The 19,998-nt window shown below is 41.2% G+C and overlaps 1 protein-coding gene across 8 annotated transcripts in view; it reads right to left on the reverse strand.

Annotated features, from left to right (window-relative positions):
* BTBD9 (BTB domain containing 9) overlaps nucleotides 1-19,998 on the reverse strand; it is a 431,840-nt gene that overhangs the window by 71,979 nt on the left and 339,863 nt on the right. For all 8 annotated transcript variants that reach the window (XM_053913937.2, XM_053913938.2, XM_053913936.2 and 5 more), the window contains one exon: nucleotides 3,299-3,406. In XM_053913937.2, the coding sequence (XP_053769912.1) occupies nucleotides 3,299-3,406 (108 nt within the window). The remainder of the gene's footprint in view (nucleotides 1-3,298; nucleotides 3,407-19,998) is intronic.

A 19,998-nucleotide genomic window follows, 5' to 3' on the forward strand; every position in this document is an offset into this window, starting at 1 on the left:
ACTTAAGGTACTGACAAAGGAAAACACACACACACTCCAGCCCCCAAAGAGCAGAGGGACTCACAGGGAAACACGGGAGCATCTCATTCCCTCGGTATTTTTCAGAGGACCGTAACAACCTGCCCTCATATTACTTCTTGACTATCAGGAGGCAGAGCTGTGGTCTATAAGGATCCTAGAGAATTTCATTTGTAACATGACTCACATTCTTTATTTCAATTAAAAGCAAGCTACAGTACTTGAAGCTAATAGACTCCTTCGGAGTATACTAGTTAAAAAGGAAAGGCTTTCTTTTCTTAAATCAAATCTGCATATCCTCTATTATAATTCTTAAGACTTAATACAAAAATGGAAGACACAGTAGACTGAGGTTAGGCCTATAAACATAAAATCACAACATTTGGTTCCAATGATTCCTGGAGGGACAGGCACCTGACTTCTTGCTACTACTCTTGTTCTTCTCATATATTATTTATTTATTAACTTACAAAACACTTACTGCTATAGCATCTAAGTGCTAACATACAAAGTTAAAAACGTATCAATTATTTACATCCATTGACTAATAGAAAGAGAAAAGAAAAAAGAAAAAAGAGATGTTGATAACTTAATGCAAACCTACTGGGAAAGGGTCTAATGAGTGAGTGGATTTTTGAATCAAGAAAAAACATTTAAGTACATATGAAATGGTTATGATATGTACCTAATCAGTAGTCAGTCAGCCAATTCTTATTTTAAAAGTCCACACTGCAGAACACCTTCAACAGGGGGACATAAAAGAAAGGAGCGAGGAATCGAATCTGTAGCACATGGAATGACGAGATGGGTGATGGTGACGGTGGTGGTGACGAGCGAGGTGTGTAAAAGACGACAAGCGCTGAGGAAGCAGAGGACCTGGTCCGTGAGCTGTACGGACAACAAGTAAGGACTCTGGAAAGATGAATGGGCCGCTGCTCGTGGGCCTCGAAGGCCTTCCTCTTGTATAAAAAGAGTTCTGGGAGCGTGGAAACAAGTTAATCCCTTCATTTACTAGTTTTCATCATCTATCTTGGTTTAGGTTTTTTTTTTTTTTTTTTTTACTAATGCTAGAGGCACTGCAGTACAGTAGAAAGAGGCTTTCATTTTCTCCTTATAAAATGGAGACAATATTCCACAAGGTGTTTTGTATTCAGGACAAAATAAGATAAAGTATGTAAAGTACTGGAATACTGATTATTACATAATTGTTAGTTTTCTTATGCTATGGCAGAGATGGCTATGAGATTTGTGCCCCAATGAGAAGGCACTGCCCAGCCAGGAACCGATTTCCCAGCCCTACAAGTGTGACTGCGGCAACATACGAGTTCTCTCTGGGGTAATGCAAGTGGAAGGGGTGTTCGCGAAGCCCAGGCCCAGGCTGTTCAGAACCAACCAGATATATCTTCCCTCTGTTCTTTCCCCAGCTGCCAGCTAGACTCAGGTGATGCTGATAAGGCCCCAGGTGATGGTAGAGCCACAAGAAGGATGACGCCTGGGTTCCTCCATCACCTGTGGAGAACAGCCACGTGACAACCAGGAACACCCATACTGACTGTTACATGACTGAGAAATAAACTGTTGTGTTAAGCCACTGAAATGTTGAAGCCACTATTTGTTATAGTAGCAAGTGTCACCCTAACCAATACAAACATGCTACATGATAACACTATGATAACGGTGAGGGTGTCAGACGTTGCATCAAACAAGCCATCATTAAGGATATTATAAATGATGGCCAAATAGTATGTTAAAAGATGGCCAACATCATTAGTCATCAAGAAAATACAAAGCAAAACCATAGTAAGATGCTACTTCATTCCCACTAGGATGGCTATGAACAAAAAGATAGACAATAACAAGAACTGGCAAGAATGGGGTGAAATTGGAATCCTCATACATTGCTGGTGGGAATGCAAAATGGTGTAGCAGTTGTGGAAAAGTTCAGCAGTTCCTAAAAATACTTAAACATAGTTACCGTATCACCCAGCAATTCTACTCCAGAGAGCTGAAAACAGATGCTCACACCAAAACTTGTACAGGAATGTTCGAAGCAGCACATTAGCTTGAAAGTGAAATAGTTCAAATGTTCATCAACTGATAAGTGGATAAACAAAATATGAGATATACATACATGTATTTTCACATGATGAAATGTTATTCGGTTATTAAAAGGAGTGAAGTGCTGATACATGCTGTAACATACATGAACCTGGAAAACATTATATTACGTGAAAGAAGCTGGGAACAAAAGATCACTTATTATGATTCCATTTATATGAGATACCTAGAATATACAAATCCATAGAAACAGAAAGTCGATTGTTGGGGGCTGAGGGAGCTGGAGGGAAATGGGGAGACTGCTGATGGGTAGGTTTCTTTTGGGGGTGATGAAAATGTTTTACATTAGATGGTAGTGGTCACATGGAGAATATACTAAAAACCACAGAACTGTATGGTTTAAAAGGGTGAAATTTATGGCATGTGAATCATTATCTCAATTTTTTAAAATCTCAGCTATTTGCTTTATCTTGCCTTTCAGAGAATCTGGCTCTACCCTGAAAAGTGCTGTGCTCTTTTCAGGTAATGGCTGGGAAAGAGTATGAGGGAACCCACTAGACACTAACTTTGATCTAAGTAGTAGCTCCGTAGGCGTATACACATGTACGCATTCATTCTAGGCGTGACTCTGCTTAGAACTAGCAGAATCCTTCCTCCTGGCTTCCCCGACAACCAGGTGAAGCTCAAACAGACCCAATGCCCCATGCACAAAATGTCCCATTCACCTATAAAAAACCCAAGGTACAAGCTTTCCTCAGTTTGAATAACGGTGTAGCTGACACAGAGATGAGACAAATACTTAAAGCTACCCTCGAGAATGGCATGAGGGCGGAGAATAGGATAGAGTCCCCGAATCACTACTAAAGTGCGTACTGCATCAGCCAAATTCTCTAAGGAAGGAACAAGTCCTAACGGGGTCGTGTGAGATGGGGGGCGAGGTCACAAGACAGAATTGCAGACGGAAAACATCCCCCCCCCCCACTTAAGTGTCCTGATCTTCAAAAATCAAGTTCAAATCACAAAATAAGAAGAGCTTGTTTGGTCTTATAGAGTAAATTCTCATCTAAGTACTTAATAGTCAAAACTGAAGTGATCATGAGCATGTTTTCAAATTCCAAATACGGTAAAAGTTGGTGATTCTGTGAATCTTCCTTGGGACCTTCTGAATGCATGGGAAGACTGTCTTTAAACGGGAACAAATCCCTCAAAGGACGGCACTTACTTGCAGGAAACTTTAGTTCTGTCAGCCACCATGGTCCACTGCTGCTGATTGGTGGAAACCTCAATGTAGTAGCTGTAGCTTCGATCGTCGCAGTCCCAAAGCAACAGCCTGAGCAAAGGGAAAACAAGGATGCTGTGAAATGTCCCAACTGGCTGTTTCCTTAGGCTGCAGGCACGAAGGAATCCGTGCCTGCTCTCTCCCTCCCCTGCCACCTTTGCCCCACCATCCCTTCAGGACAGGAGGAGGGACGTATCAGTAAACCCACACAAAAGTTTGATGAGAGAAGGTGGCGTCAACCTGTAGCAGGAGGTCGGTCTCTTTAGGACTTTATTTCACAAGTCGCCCAGTCCCAGGCAGTCTCTGTCCCCCAAGTGGCAAAGCTCTGCTGACTAGTTTATCAGGGAAAAGGTGTTGGCAGATCCTCTTCCTAATTCCTTGGCCGGCTGCGCTGACCACAGGTAATATCCCGAGACCACTGTTTATAGGGGAATCTGGGCTTCCTAATTAATTGGTATGTCATGACAACCTAATTATCCCTTTTGGGTTCCTTGTCATCATTACCAAAGTTCTTGTTTGCAGCGCTTTGGTAAGATTATCTGATTTGGACATACAGGAAAACACATTCATTAGTAAACCTTTCCTATTATTTAAAAATTGCTTATCTGGTCCTGTTATTCTTGTCCCCTGCCCCCCTTTTTGCCCAGATAAGAACCTCAGATACATGATTCCATGTCCACAAAGCTCAGAAGAGACAAAATGTACACATGGCGACAGGAATGAGAATGGTGGTTACCTCACAGGGTGGTGAGGACTGGGAAGGGGTATAAGGGAACCTTCTCGGACTTTGAAAATGGGCTGACTGTGATCGGAGTGGTAGGTACATGAAAATAGTCGTCGAGCTATACTTTAAAAATCTGTACACTGTATGTGTGTTATTCCTCAGTCTAAAAGATAGAATAAGAAAAGAACCTGAGTACTGTAAACGGGATCAGACCACAGTCCGGCGCTCTGCCTGGCATTGCCACAGTGGTGAGGACTCACTGTTTTATGGTTTCGGGCCTAACATTTAAGTCTGTAAAACGTTTTGAACTTATTCTTGTGTATGGTATAAGAAGGTGGTCTAGTTTCATTTTTCTACATGTATCTGACCAATTTTCCCAACACCGGTTATTGAATAGACTATCTTTGGCCCATTGTGTGTGCTTCCTTCCTCTACCAAATATTAATTGACTGTAAAGGTGTGGGTTTATTTCTGGGCTCTCTGTTCTGTTCCATTGATCTGTGTGTCTGTTTTTATGCCTGTACCATGCTGTTTTGATTACGATGGCCTTATACTACAGTTTTATAGCAGGTAATGTCCACTGAACCAGTACTGCAACAAGTGTTAAAGGGCTTGCTTTAAGAAGAAGGGAAAGAGAGAGAAAAAAAACTGAGGTAAGTCTAACAATAAAATGGCACTAAATATATACCTATCAATAATCACCTTATACAGAAATGGCTTAAATGCTCCAACTAAAAGACACAGGGCAGGTGAATGGATAAGAAAACAAGACCCATATATACAGGGTCTGGCACAAATAATGGCCCTTTTATTACAAAATCTTTTATTACAAAATCATGAGCATGTAATTCTGTAACATTACAATATCACATTCAAGCACACCATATGACGTTTTAGTGTAAATGTTCAAATTAAAACTATAAGGTATTAGACCCATATTGTGACCCCACCAATCACACTCAGGCAGGTGTTATTTCTTCCAGGCCCTGTATGCTGCCTCCAAGAGACCCACCTCAAAGTGAAAGACATACCCAGGCTAAAAGTAAAGGGATAGAAAAAGATATTTCATGCAAATGGAAATGAAAAACAGCTGGGGTAGCAATACTTATATCAGACAAAAGAGACTTTAAAACCAGGGCTATAGTAAGGGGCAAAGAAGCACACTACATAATGATAAAAGGAACAATCCAACAAAAGGATATAACCCTAATAAACAGTTATGCACCCAACAGAGAAGCATCTAAATATGTAAACAAATCTTGAAGGACATAAAAGGAGAGATAGACAGAAATAGAGTCATAGTCAGGGATTTAACACCCCACTGACATCAACGGATGGATCTTCCAGGCGTAAAATCAACACGGAGGCAACGGCCTTAAACTGCACATTAGATCAAATGGATTTAATTGGTATCTTCAGAGCTTTTCACCCCAAAGCAGCAGAATATACATTCTTTTCAAGTGCACATGGAATATTTTCTAGGACAGACCACATGTTAGCACGCAAAACCAGTCCCAATAAATTTAAGACTGAAATCATATCAAGCATCTTCTCTGACCATGATGCTATGAAACTAGAAATCAACCACAAGAAGAACACTGAAAAACACATAAAGACATGGGTGCTAAGTAACATGGGATTAAACAGTGAATGGGTCAACAAGGAGATCAAGGAAGAAATCAACAGATACCTTGAAACAAATGAAAATGAGAACACAACAATCCAAAACCTGTGGGACATGGAGAAAGCAATCTTAACAGTGAAATTCATAGCATTACAGGCCTATCTCAAAAAAAAACAAGAAAAAGTTCAAATAAACAATCTAACTTCACACTTGAAGGAATTTGAATAAGAACAAACAAAGCCCAAAGTGAGTAGAAGGGAGGAAATAATAAAGATCAGAGCAGAAATAAACAAAATAAGAGTCTAAAAAAAACACAACATGCTACAAAAGATCAATGAATACAGGAGCTGGTTCTCTGAAAAGATGAACAAGATCGACACACTTTTAACCAGACTCAACAAGAAAAAAAGAAAGAGGACCCAAATAAATAAAATAAGAAACGAAGGAGGAGAAATAACAACTGACACTAAAGAAATACAAAGGATTGTGCTAAGATATTGTGAACAACTATACACCAACACACTGGACAACCTGGATGAAATGGATAAACTCCTGGAAACACACACTCTTCCAAAACTAAATCATGAAGAATCAGAGAATCTGAATAGACAGATTGCACCAAGTGAAATTGAAGCAGTAATCAAAAAATTCCCAACAAAGAAAAGCCCTGGACCGAATGTTTTACCAAACATTCCAAGAAGAACTAATGCCACCCCTTCTCAAACTATTCGAAAAAATTCAAGAGGAGGGAAGCCTCCCAAGCTCATTTCACAAGGCCAGTGTCTTCCTAATTCTAAAACCAGACAAAGACACTACAACAAAAGAAAACTGTAGGCCGATATCCTGATGAATGAATATAGATGCTAAAATCCTCAACAAAATATTAGCAAATTGAATACAGCAATGCATCAAAAAGATTTTATACCATGATCAAGTGCAATTTATTCCAGAAATGCAAGGTTGGTACAACATTCGTAAATCGAAAAATGTGATGCACCACATAAACAAAATGAAGGATAAAAACCACATGATCATATCAACAGATGCGGAAAAAAACATCTGATAAAATCTAGCACCCATTTATGATAAAAGTTCTCAGCAAAGCTGGAGTAGAGGGAACATACCTAAACATAATAAAGGTCATCTATGACAAACCCACTGCCAGCATCATACTCAACATGCTAAAACTCAAAGTGTTTTTCTTAAGACCAGGAGCAAGACAGGGGTGTGCTTTCACCTCTGTCACTCAGCATAGTACTGGAAGTCCTAGGCACAGCAATCAAACAAGAAGAAGAAATAAGGAGAATCCAAATTGGAAAGAAAAAAGTAAAACTGTCTTTATTTTCAGATGACATGATACTGTACATAGAGAACCCTACAGATTCCACCAAGAAACTACTAAAACTGATAAATGAATTCAGCAAAGTAGCAGGATACAAAATTAATATACAGAACTCAGCTACATTTTTATACGCCAATAACGAACTAACAGAAAGAGAAATTAAGAGAACAATCCCATTCACAATTGTTTCAAAAAGAATAAAATACCTAGGAATGAACCTAATCAAGGATGTAAAAGATCTGTACTTGGAAAATTATAAGACACTGAAGAAAGAAACTGGAGAGATACAAATAACTGGAAGCACATACCACGTTCATGGACAGGAAGGATTAACATCATTAAAATGTCCATGCTACCCAAAGCAATCTATAGATTCAACACAATTCCTATCAAGATTCCAATAATGTATTTCACCGAACTAGAACTAATATTTGAAAAAATTTATATGGAACCACAAAAGGCCATGGATAGCAACAGTGATTATTATTTTTTTGATGCAGTTTTATATAGGGTTGTTTTCTTAGTTTCCTTTTCTGTTAGTTGGTTATTGGCAACATAAAAATGCAACTGATTTCCAGATATTAATTTTGTATCCTGCTACTTTACAATTTCACTTCTTTCTTTCCAATTCAGATGCCGTTTATTTCTTCTTCTTGACTGACTGCTGGGGCTAGGACTTGCAGTACCATGTTGAATAAGGCTGGTGAAAGCAGATACGCCTCTCTTGTTCCCAATCTTAAGAAAAACACTTTCAGTTTTAGCTCTGAAAACTGAGTATGGTGTTGGCTGTGGGTTTGTCACATATGGCCTTTATTATGCTGAGGTTTGTTCCCTCTATTCCCACTTTGCAGAGTGGTTTTTTTTTTTAATCATTAATGGGTGTTGGATTTTATCAAATGCTCTTTCTGTATCTATTGATATAATTGTGTGGTTTTTATCCTTCACTGTGTATGTAGTGTATCACATTTATTTATTTGAAGATTTTGTACCAACCTCGCATCCCTAGAATAAAGCCCATTTGATCATGTTGTATGATCTTTTAAATGTCTTGCTGGATCTGGTTTCCTTATATTTTGTTGAATTTTAGCATCTATGTTCATCAGGGATACTGGCCTATAATTTTTTTCTTTGTAGTGTCTTTATCTGGTTTTGGACTTAGGATAATGCTGGCCTTGTGAAATGAGCTTGGGGGTTCTCTCTCTCCTCTTGAAATTTTTGGAAGAGTTTGACAAGGAGAGGTGGTACTTCTTTGAATGTTTAGTAAAATTTCCCTGATAAAGCATCCAGTCAAGGACTTTTGTTTGTTGGGAGTTTTTTCTATTACTGCTTCAATTTCATTCATTATAATTGGTTTAATCACATTTACTGATTCTTCCTGATTCAGTTTTTGAAATTGTATGTTTCTAGGAATTTGTCATTTCATCCAGACTGTCCATTTTGTTGGCATATAGTTATTTATAATATTTTCTTATATTCCTTTCTATTTCTGTGATGTCAGTTTTTACTTTCCCTCTTTCATTTCTGATTTTATTTATTTGGGTCCTCTCTTTTCCTTGATGAGTCTGAATAAAGGTTTGTCATTTTTTTTTATCTTTTCAAAGAGCTAGCTCTTGGTTTTATTGATTCCTTTGTATTTTTTTTTAGACTCTCTTTCATTTATTTCTGCTTGATCTTTATTATTTCCTCTCTTCTACTCACTTTTGGCTTTGTTTAATGTTCTTTTTCTAGTTCCTTTAAGGGCAAAGTTAGATCGTTTGAGATTTTCTTGTTCTTGAGGTAGGCCACAGTGATTATTATTTATTATTAATTATTATTATCATTATGCTATGAACTCCCCTCATAGGGCTGCTTTTGCTGGGTCCCATAGCTTTCAGGTTGTTTGGTTTTCATTTTCTTTTTTCTTTGTCTTTGTTAACATTATTTTTATTGTTTACACTGTTACAGATGTGCCCAATTTCACTTGTTTCAATAATATTTTTTTAAAAAATCCTCACCTGAGGATATGTTTATTGATTTTAGAGGGGGCCACAGAGATAGAGAGAGACAGAGAGAGACAGAGAGAGAGAAACAATGATGTGAGAGGGAAACTTCGATCGGTTGTATCCTGTATGCCCCCAGACTAAGCATCAAACCTGAACGCTAATGTGCCCTGCAGGGGATCGAACATGCAACATATTGTCATATGGGAAGTTGCTCCAACCCACTGAACCACCTGGCCAGGACTGTTTCAAGATATCGTTTGATTTCTTCCTTGATCTCATTGTTAACCCACTCATTGTTTAATGACATGTTATTTAGTTTTCATGTCTTTGTGTGTTTTTCAGTTTTTTCTTGTGACTGATTTCTGGTTTCATACTATTAAGGTCAGAAAAGATGCTTAATGTGATTTTAATCTTCTTAAATGTATTGAGACTTGTTTTGTGTCCTAATACATGGTCTATCTTAGAAAATGTTCCATGTGCAGTTGAGAAGAATGTACCATATTTTGCCGTGTATAATGTGCACCCATGTTTTTGGCCCAAACTTTCAGGAAAAAATCTTTCATTTTAATTTTTTAATTCAATTATCTATTTATATTTAGAAACAAAACAGGTTATCATATTCCAGGGTATTATTTTGCATATGGATATCGTTATTGCTTTCCAGAATTACACTTTTAATGAATAAGCATAAATAAAAGAATTAAAAACATTTATATAGATATGGAATTAGTACTACGCATGAATAATGCCCATCCTTATTTTCCCCTAAAAAATGTAGGCAAAAAGTGCGATACATGGCAAAATACAGTATATTCTGCTGCTTTGGAGTGAAATGCTTTGGAGAAATCAGTGAAATCCATCTGTTCTAGTATGTCATTCATAGCTGCTGTCTCCGTGGTGATTTTCTGTTTGGAAGATCTACCCACTGATGTCAGTGGGGTGTTAAAACCCCTACTATGACTGTATCTCTGTCGATCTCTCTCTTTATGTCCTTCACGATTTACTTTATATGTTTAGGTACTCCCATTGGGTGCATAAATGTTTACAAAGTTCATAGCCTCTCGTTGGATTGATCCCTTTATCATTATGTAGTGTCCTCCTTTGTCTATTATTGTAGCCTTTGTTTTAAAGTCTCTTTTGTCTGATATAAGTATTGCTACCCCAGCTTTGTTTTTCATTTCCATTTGTATGAAATATCTTTTTCTGTTCCTTTACTTTTAGTCTGAGTACATCTTTCGTTCTGAGGTGGGTCTCTTATAGAGAGCATACATATGGGTCTTGTTTTCTTATCCACTCAGGTATCCTGTGTCTTTTGATTGGATCACGTAATCCATTTACATTTAAAGTGGTTATTGCTAGGTATGTATTTATTGTCATTTTATTCTTTATAACTATATTCCTCTGTATATTTTCTATTTATTATTCTTACAGAAGATTCTTTAACATTTCTGGTTTGGTGGCAACGAGCTCCTTTAGCTTTTTCTTGTCTGGGAAGCTCTTTATTTCTGCTTCCATTTTAAATTATAGTCTTTTGGGTAAAGCAGTCTTGGTTGTAGGTACTTGCTTTTCATTACTTTGATTATTTTGTGCCAATCCCTTGTGGTCTGAAATGTTTCTGTTGAGAAATCACGTGACAGTCTTATGGGAGCTCCCTTGTAGCTAACTGTCTTTCTCTTGCTGCTTTTAAGATTCACTCTTTCTCTTTATCCTTTGACATTTTAAATATGATGTGTTTGGTGTGAGTCTCTTTGGGTTCATTTTGTTTGGGACCCTATTTACTTCCTGGACTTGTATGCCTTTTTCCTTCACTAGATTAAGGAAGATTTTAGTAATCATTTATTCAAATAGGTTCCTGATCCCTTGTTCTCTTTCTCCTCCTTCCGGTGCCCCTATGATGTGGATGTTGTTAGGTTTCACGTTGTCACAAAGGTCCCTTAAACCATCCTCATTTTTTAAAATTCTTTTCCTTTTGGCTGTTCTGGTTTTTCCCTGCTACCTTGTCTTCCAAATTGCTGATTCGTTCCCCTGCTTCATCCAATATACTGTTCATTCTTTCTGGTGTATTCTTCATTTCAGATATTATACTCTTCATTTCTGATTGGTTCTTTTTATGGTTTCTATGTCCTTTTTTATGTTGTTAAAATTCTCACTAAGTTCGTTAAGCATCCTTATAACCATTTTTTTAAAACTATATATCTGGTAGATTGTTTGCCTTCATTTCATTTTTTTTTTTTTTTTTTGAGTTTTCTCCTGTTCTTTCATTGGGGGCAAGTTTCTTTGTCTCTCCATTTTGGTTGCCTCTTTGTGTTTGTGTTTATGTATTAGGTATACCTGCTATTTCTCCCAGTCTTGGTAGGGTGGCCTTATATAGCAGGTATCCTGTTGGACCCAGTGGCACAGTCTCCTTGATCACCTGAGCTGGGTGCTCTAGGAATGTCCCTTGTGTGGGTTATGTGCGCCCTCCTATTGTAATTGCGTCTTGATCACTATTGGCCCATTTGTATTTGGGGTCAATCTCCAGGCTGGCTCACTGTACAGACCAACCCCATCCTCAGTGGGTGAGCTGTTGCACAGATGCTGACCGCACGAAATGGGATTCACCTCAGTAGGGTTGGCACCTGCCGAGACCTCTCATTACAGATGCTGCCTGTGGAGCTAATTGGATCCTGCTCTGATGCTGCCTGAAGCTCACTGGGTGTTGGTTCTGGGGCCTATTGGAAGGGACTTTGCTGCAGGTCCATGTTAGATACTGCTTGTGACTGGCCCTGCACAACCTGTTTGGAACTACAAAGTGACCCACAGTTAGTGGCTGCCTAAGCTTGCCCAGGTGTGCACTGGAAGTCCCAAGTTGTGCATCAAGGCCAGCTTCCACCAGCACTGAGTCCGGGGGGCAAGTTGGCAAAAGGCCCAAGGCACCCTGTGATCTGCCTTTGCCTGCCTCTACCTGTTGGCTGCCTGTTAGGCTCAGTCACTGAATGAGCCTCTGGAAGTACTCAAGTTGCATGAGGTAGGTTCTCAGTGAGTCACCATGTAGTGGTGTTTACCAGATTTATACAGGTTCAAACTCAGTGTTAGTGTTAGGTCTGAGGCCACTCAGCGAAAGTCCCAGGGTATATCAAGTCTAGCTGCCACCCACCAGGTGCCCACAGACCTTTGTGATGGGGTGGAGTCTCACAGAATCACCAGGGTGAGGCCAGCAAATTTGACAAGGCCCAAAGAGACCAAACTTTGACCGTGTGAAGGAAGGGCGCTGCATCAGTCCAGTGTGCAAGAGAAAAATGGCCCCTGTCCTAGAGCCACACAACTCAGTCTGTCCCAGATTCGGCCTGGACCACCAGGAGAGCCCAAGGTCAGCAGAGCAGGGATGCTGGAAGTCAGGAGGGTGGGGCTAGTGGATCTTCTCTGAGGGGGAGGCTCCAGTCAGGCTCCTGGGAAGGTGGGGGGAATATTCCCTGCCACAGTGCCATGCAACTCAGTCTGTCCTAGATTCTGCCCGTACCTTCTGGGGAGCTCAAGCTCAGCAGGATGGGGCCACCTGGAGCTGGGAGGGTGGGACTGGTGGGAGCCACGAGGGTGGGGCTAGTAGATCTCCTGTGAGGGGGTAGCACTGGTCAGGCTAATGGGAATGTGGGAGGAATGGCCCCCATCTTCCCAGAACAACACACTCAGTTACTGATAACCCCTGAGTCTGCCCAGACCTCTACACTCTGACCTAGGCTGCTGACTCCTCTGCAGGGCGCAAACTCCTCAGGGTGACGGGGAGTCCAGAGGGTGGGGCTACTGCATTCCCCCAAGGCTGATGCTGTAAGGAGGGGAGTGCTCCACCCAAGAAAGATGGTGCCTAGTGTGTGAGAGAGGGACTCAGCACAGGGACCCTGGCAGCTGTCCTTTTAGCTCTCTTCTCAGAGCCACAGCCCCTGTCTCTCCTCACATGACTCTCATCCACTCTGCCGTCCCTCCACCAGAGCCCAGGGTGAGTGGCTGTAAGTGAGATTTTCCATGCTGAGCCTCTAAGAAGACTCTTGGGTTTCTAGTAGATTGCGGTCTCTCCCTGGCAGACAGAATCCCTGCTGATTTTCACAGCCAGATGTTATATGGGTGTCTCTTCCTGGCTCTGCTGGGGAGTCAAGTGTTGGTTCAGACCCCACACTTCTTATGGGGAATCTTTGAAGCTGAGGTAACCCTCTGGATTCTCAGCTGCCACCCATATGCCAGCCCTTTTCCCATATCTCTGCCTGTCCTACCAGTCTCGATGCGGTTTCTCTTGCAAACCCTCGGTTATAAGACTTCTGTTCAACTAGTCTTCAGTTGTTCTTCAGGTTAATTGTTCTATATTTTAGTTGTAATTCCAGATTGATCCTGCAAGGAGGTGAGTGTAACTTCCACTTACTCCACTGCCATCTTGGACCCTCCCCTTTGGGTTTTTCTATACCCAGTACTTGGCACAGCGTCTCACACAGAGCCTATACTCAATGGATGTTTGCTGAGCACATTCATTATTTATAATTTTTTAAAAATATTTTATTTATTTATTTTTAGAGAGAGAGGAAGGGAGGGAGAAAGACAGGGAGAGAAACATCAATGTGTGGTCGCCTCTCACGTGGCCCCTACTGGGGACCTGGCCTGCCACCCAGGCGTGTGTCCTGACTGGGAACTGAACCGGCAACCCTTCAGTTTGCAGGTCTGTGCTCAATCCACTGAGCCACACCAGCCAGGGCAATTTTTGTAACAACAAATAATAATGATTATTATAATCATAACAGCCAACAATTCTCCAGTGCTTACTGTGGCCCAGGCCCTATGTTAAGTGCTCTGTATAATCTAACATATTAAGTCCTTTGAAAAATCCTCTTAGCAAGCATTATTATTCTCACCAAATTAGATGTTGAAAGTGAGGCTTAAAGCTGTTAAGTAACTTGTCTAAACTCAAACAGTTAGTGAAGGTGAGCACCAGGTTCCAACCTGGTGTCCTGACCAAAGCCTGTTTCTGGAGCCCCCTGGCCAAATGTTTTCTTTACTCCCAGGATATACATCTGGGTCATGCTTTACAACTGGTAACCCATCACTCTACAAGAGTAATTCATGTTATTTCCCCTTAACCTTGCAATGAAAATCTTTTGTATGTACAAGGTTCTGTTTAGTGTCGCTTATAAAGCTATTATTGAGGATGAGAAACGTCACTGTGTTCCCCCTGCCTTTAACCCTTTGTTCCTTGTTTTCAATTACATATATTTGCTCTCAGTGACTACATTCACAATACCTGATATTTTAGAATTCATCTTTTAAGCAGAGAAAAGCATTAAAAGGTTTTTGGAAAGCCTAAACAGATTACACCTACTGACTCCCTTTAATTCACTGGAGTATTTCGTCTCTCAAAGTACACTGAATGAATGACAGGATCTTACCCTGTTGTTTTTTTAAGGCACCCACTACTTTTACTCTCATCAGCTTGCCTGGTAAGAAAGGGAGTCATTTCCCTCATTAGCCATTTCCTCAAATTTATTTTAGTCTCTCAGCACTTTTATGCAGCTAGCCTACATTAATTTATATTTATGTTGGGTAACTTTTAAAAGCATAATTTTTGCCTCTATGTTTGTATGGTTATCAAGATGATTATAAGCCTTTTATAAAGACCATTGATCTTTTTCTTTTAAAAAAAATCTACTCCAAACATGTGTCCTGCTCATAATGTATGTTTCGTACATGTTCTGGGCTGAAATCATTCATAACTCTGCTAGAGTAGATTAAAACCAGGAAAAAATTTCAAAATAATTAATCATTCTCCTAACAGTTCTGGTAACAGGCATTTTGGGAGACAATGTCGAGGCTATTTCCCCAGGAGAATATTTGGATTACGTGTGGAGAGCCAGGTAATCATAATCCCTCTGCTTCTGGATAATAATGTTAAGTGTTCCTATCAGTGTATCCAAATTAGAATAATCAGTCCCCTTTGGAAAAGAAGCTAACCAGACCTCAAACTATTTCATGGGAAAAGACTGTCCTGAGGCTACAGGATGTGTTGAAGATAAAGAGGAAGACGAAATGTGAGTATCACGAATCTTCTCGCAAAGATTCTTGGAGTCGTGACATATTAAAAGAATTTTTAAAGTTGTGCATATTGTGCCCCATAGTAGCGTATTCTATAAAGTCCTCCAATTTGTTTCGAAGTAAATTATTATGTTAAAATGAGGGTCACCTATAATTCCAATAGTTTTGTAAACACATACGCAGTTCAAATTATTTGTAACTCGCTTGTTTTGCTTCACGATCTATCATGAATACCTTTGTTTGTTTGTTTGTTTGTTTGTTTTGTATCACCTAGTAGTCGTCCTTATCATATGTACTGGCTTCACAGAATCTCACTGTACGGATATCCCCTCATTTGTTTAATCAGTCTCTTATTACTGGGCACTTAGGTAGTTAATAATATTGCATTGCTATGAAAACTCTGTGATGAACATTCTTAAAAGCTCAATCTCTGATTATTGCCTTTGAAAGTTTCTGTAAGTGAAGCTCTTGAAGCAGGGCATGTAAGGCCTTGAGACGTGCTGGAAGACAGATGCGCACCTCTCCCTGTCCCCCAGCCAAAAGTCCGCCGTTCCCACTCACGCCAGCAGCAGCGTGCCACGGTCCTGTCTTCGTGCACCACCGCTGGGACTGTGCGTCATCTTCAAAGCACTGCCGATTTGATAGGCGAAACGGAGCTCGTTGTGTACTTTAGTTTGCAGCTTTTTACTTGCCATTGAACTTGATTGTTTTACCCATTTTCTACTTATATTTATTCTTTTGTTAATGACTTACAAGATGCCCTCTATATTTTAAGGCTATTAATCTGCTGCCTATCATAGTCAGCACGCCGAAGATATTAATTTTCATTAGCCCAGTCTATCGATCTTTACCTCCGTAATTTCTTCTGGCCTAAAGTCTCTTTTCTGAACAGCAGCCAAATGCACATACTGGTGGAGATGTCGCCTCTCTATTCCTCTATTAAGAGTCCCTGGGGGCTGGAAATCAGGGTCGCAGTGACTCCTGAGTAGGAAAGGGACACTGATGGATCTGAGGTTATCAAGCCTAGGGCTCAGAGTCACCTGCACCTCGGAGTTTTTAAGAGAGATTCTAATTTCATATGTCAGGATACGTATTTACTTGGAATTTGGGCTTAGCCAGGAATGGAAATCCCTTTGTTGATCCAACTGAAAAAAAGCAAGCACAGCTGTAGGACAGTAAAGGGAAAAAGAGCTCAACTTATTTTTTCCACGCAGAGGAATTTTGTTCTAATAAGGCACAACAGCAGAGCCCGCCAACTCCCTTCACTTCTTTCCCTGCCAGCAATGTCTGTCTGATGTCTTTCTACCTGCAACGCAGAGCTACTAACCTGCTGAAGGATGTGTGCCCAGTGAGCTTGTCTGGGACAGACACACTCTCTCTGACTTTACCTGAGAGCAGATCCCTGAACATATGCCTTACATCTCACCTCTCCACCGTAGGTCAGAAGCCATTTCCAAGAGGGGCTGAATAAAGGAAGCTGCTGGCCGAGACCTATCACTGAAGACGTGGTCTGTGTTTAGCTGTTGCCACAAACCCCTCTCTCCCTAATAAGCACTGCATGAAATGCCTGGTGGCGTGGTGATGTGAAAGGTCTCCTCCATCTTCCCTTATTCTCATTGTGGAGTTTCCCTTAAAAGCAGGAAAATGCTGGGCTTTTTAAAATTGATTAACAGATGAGATTTTGCCTACATCTTTCATAAGTGTTCTGGCTGGCTGCATACCATTCATTGATTACCAGGGTTCAGCTTACAGCAACTAATTGCTCTCCTCACTGGTGTTTTGATGCAAAATTCAATAGTGAATATGTTTTCAAAACTCTGTCTTTGCGGCTCAAGTCAGAAGTGACTTCAGGCAAACCCAGTGGACTGAGTTTTCCCTTCTTTAAAATAATTGCTCTCTCATCAGTCTGTGAAGAAAGTTTCCACATTGTAGCATTCTAATTGGAAAGCCTGCATTATGCATGCAATGACAAACTATGCTGTGCTGAATGGCGTTGTTTCCATCCCTTTCTTAAGGGATTAATTCTGTGCCGGACTGTGAACAATGGCTGAGGTTTAACAGTTGAGATCAACAGCTTCTCCACAGAACGGTGTGGCATTTGGACCAGGAGCAAGGGTCTGTTCTGCCTGTTTCTAACTGTCCTTTGCTTGGGGGAGACCCCACTGGAAGGCCTGGGGCCCTGACTGTTGCCCTTGCAGTTTTCTCATTTGGGTGAAAACCCATAACGAAGGGAAGACCAACTGCTGGGACATTAGCAATACAAGAGTAACTCATCACCAAGCCAATTTCTAATCTCTCCCTGAAAATCAAACCTGACCTCAAAAGTCTGCACAGACGATTCTTTGTTAAAGCTCTTCAGAAATTAAGTTCTTTAGAAATAACTGTCTTCCATTCAACAATTCAACAAATATTTACTGAGTACTGATTAAGTGATATTAGGCGAGTCACTTAAATTCAGTTTCATCCCTTGTGAAATTAAAAGGCTAGATATAATGGTGTCTAAAGCTCTTCCAGTTCTAACATTTTATGATTCTCTGCAACAACGTATGCACTAGAGGTTGTTCTGGGGTTTTTTTGTTTTTTTTTTTTTGGCATATCTGTTCATTATATATTGACTCCTCTCTTTGAGACTGTTTATGGGCATTCATGAGCTTGGTATGTAGAACTGACTGCCTTTTAGGAAGAAATGCAACCCATGCTGGGCCAAATCAGATTTCCTCTAAAAAATTTAGAATTATGTGATATTCTAGCTTAATTGACCCTGAACACTTAAAACGAGAAGACAAAAATGCAGGCACCCTGGGGTGATCCTCTTTCATCAGACCTACATAAGAAGCAAAAAAAAAAAAAGTCACCTGCAATGAGAAGCAAATAAAGAAAGATGGTGTGGCTGAGGGAGGGTTGTCTGGGCTCCTGGCAGGATTCCAACATCTGATTTTAGTCCACGAAGGTTTACCAGGGTTTCCGCCCCAGTGTTCCATGAGAAATCCGCCAACTGTCATAATAAGGTCACCATTTATGGTTTCTGCAGCTCTGAGCCAAAAGGGCCTAAGCTCCTAGCAGAGTGCATGAGACAGAAAGGGTGCCCAACAAAGACAAGATGTTCAGATGATGAGGATGATGAGGATGACAAGATGGCTTCAGGACCAGAGAGACAGTGCGAGGGAGAATGCGGATGGTGAGGAAGCTCATTCTGGACGACCATCTTTTCATTCAAGTATGAAAGGAGGTTCTTGGTAGCACTGAGATGGGGGGGACTGCAGTGTGGGGTTGAAAGGCAAAACAGGCTTTGGAACAGGCTCGGGGTGGGGGCAGCTGCACTGCAGGGAGGGGCCCTTGCAGACAGAACAATCAGCAAAGTTCAGAACTCCCTTCAGCAGTGGTACCAAGGGGCAGAAGAGAGCATGGTCAGCAGTGACAAGGAGGATGCAGTGCAGGGTCAGGCAAATGAAGGACCAGTAAGAATATATTTAGCAGCCTAGGCTGTTGAGGAGTTAGGTGGGGTCAGAGGGATCTCACTAACTTCCAGAATAGACTGGGGCTGGAGGTCATGAGGTGAAAGAACAGTTGCAACGGACATGAAGATGAGGGAGGAGTCTAAGAACTTGTGGACACCAAGGGACATCTCAGTGTTTCACCTCCGAAGATTCCAGTTCTCACTCTGCTGAACGAGGAACAGAAAGACAAACATCATGTTAGGGGCTCTGTTCTAACTTCTGCTCTTCAGAGTCAGGAGGGAGCCTGAAACAGCTGCCAGAAGGAACTGATATAGATTCAGGGGAACAGCTTCACTGGTGAAAAACCGGGATTTGCCTAGAGATGAGTGGGTTCCTCGTTGTTGGCTCTGACAGGGTTCAATTATGCAGCTTCTTCCTCTGGTAGGGAGCAAGGGCGAGCTGAGAGGAGCTGCTGGAGGTCTGCAAGTCCAAGATGAGATTCTCAGCAGGAGCCTGGGACCAAGTAATGACACTTTATCGGAAGTGTGTGAATTGGACCAGGTGGCTGCCCTGCAGGCCCCAGACATGAGAACTCCCAAGGAGCTGCCCTGACGGGGGCCCTGCCTCTAAGTGGGCCCCACCCAACCTTTCAGGACAAAGGCAACATCAGCCTGTTACAACAGGCAGGAAGTGGGAAGTACAGGCTGCTCTCCAGATGGAATGGAACCTTGGAAAATAGGTTAGTCAATGGACATTAGAGAGTGTATGTCCTGTCTGATACTGTTTAATTTCTCGTCTTGGACACAGAAGGTGATTGATTTCTCTAAGATAGGAAGAAATAATGGCCCTGGTAACAGTATTCTTTTGGAACTGATGAGGGAAAAGACAAGTCCAAGCTCTGGGTTGTTGGGCGTTGTAGTTTCTGTGTGCAGTTACTGAAGCCCCAGGATGACGGAGAGGGAGGAGATGGCAAAGTACACACTCGGGCTCCACTGGGTGGGCTGGCACCTGACAAAGTGACAAAGGGGGAGTGAAAGATGGAAGGCAGGGCTTTCTCTCCATCAAATCTCACGTTCAATGCCATATAATCCAGGTACATTACGTGAAAGTAGAGAAATGTCCATGGAGAATATGCCTGCAGGCTCTGGCTATAGGGATGGCTAGACAGGACAAAACTTTCCAAAAGTTTGAGAAAATGCAAAGCTACCAACTTGGAAGAATTTACTGAGACCACCATTTCACGCCTTGGAGGGATTACGGCTTTAATTTTAAGTTTCATTGGTGACATAAAAGGCAACGCCATGCGACCAGATAGCACAGCTGCAGCTGCAGTGTCCCTTAAGCCCGGCGCGTGGACGGAATGGCGAACTACTGATCACAGTCCCACCTCACATTCACACACACCTCACTGGTCTCAAAACGTGTTTGCATTACATTATCACGTTTCAAAAAAAACAAAAACAATTTATAATCAGCACATTTCCTG

Source organism: Desmodus rotundus, chromosome 11, assembly GCF_022682495.2.
Source record: "Desmodus rotundus isolate HL8 chromosome 11, HLdesRot8A.1, whole genome shotgun sequence".
Taxonomy (NCBI): Eukaryota; Metazoa; Chordata; class Mammalia; order Chiroptera; family Phyllostomidae; genus Desmodus; species Desmodus rotundus.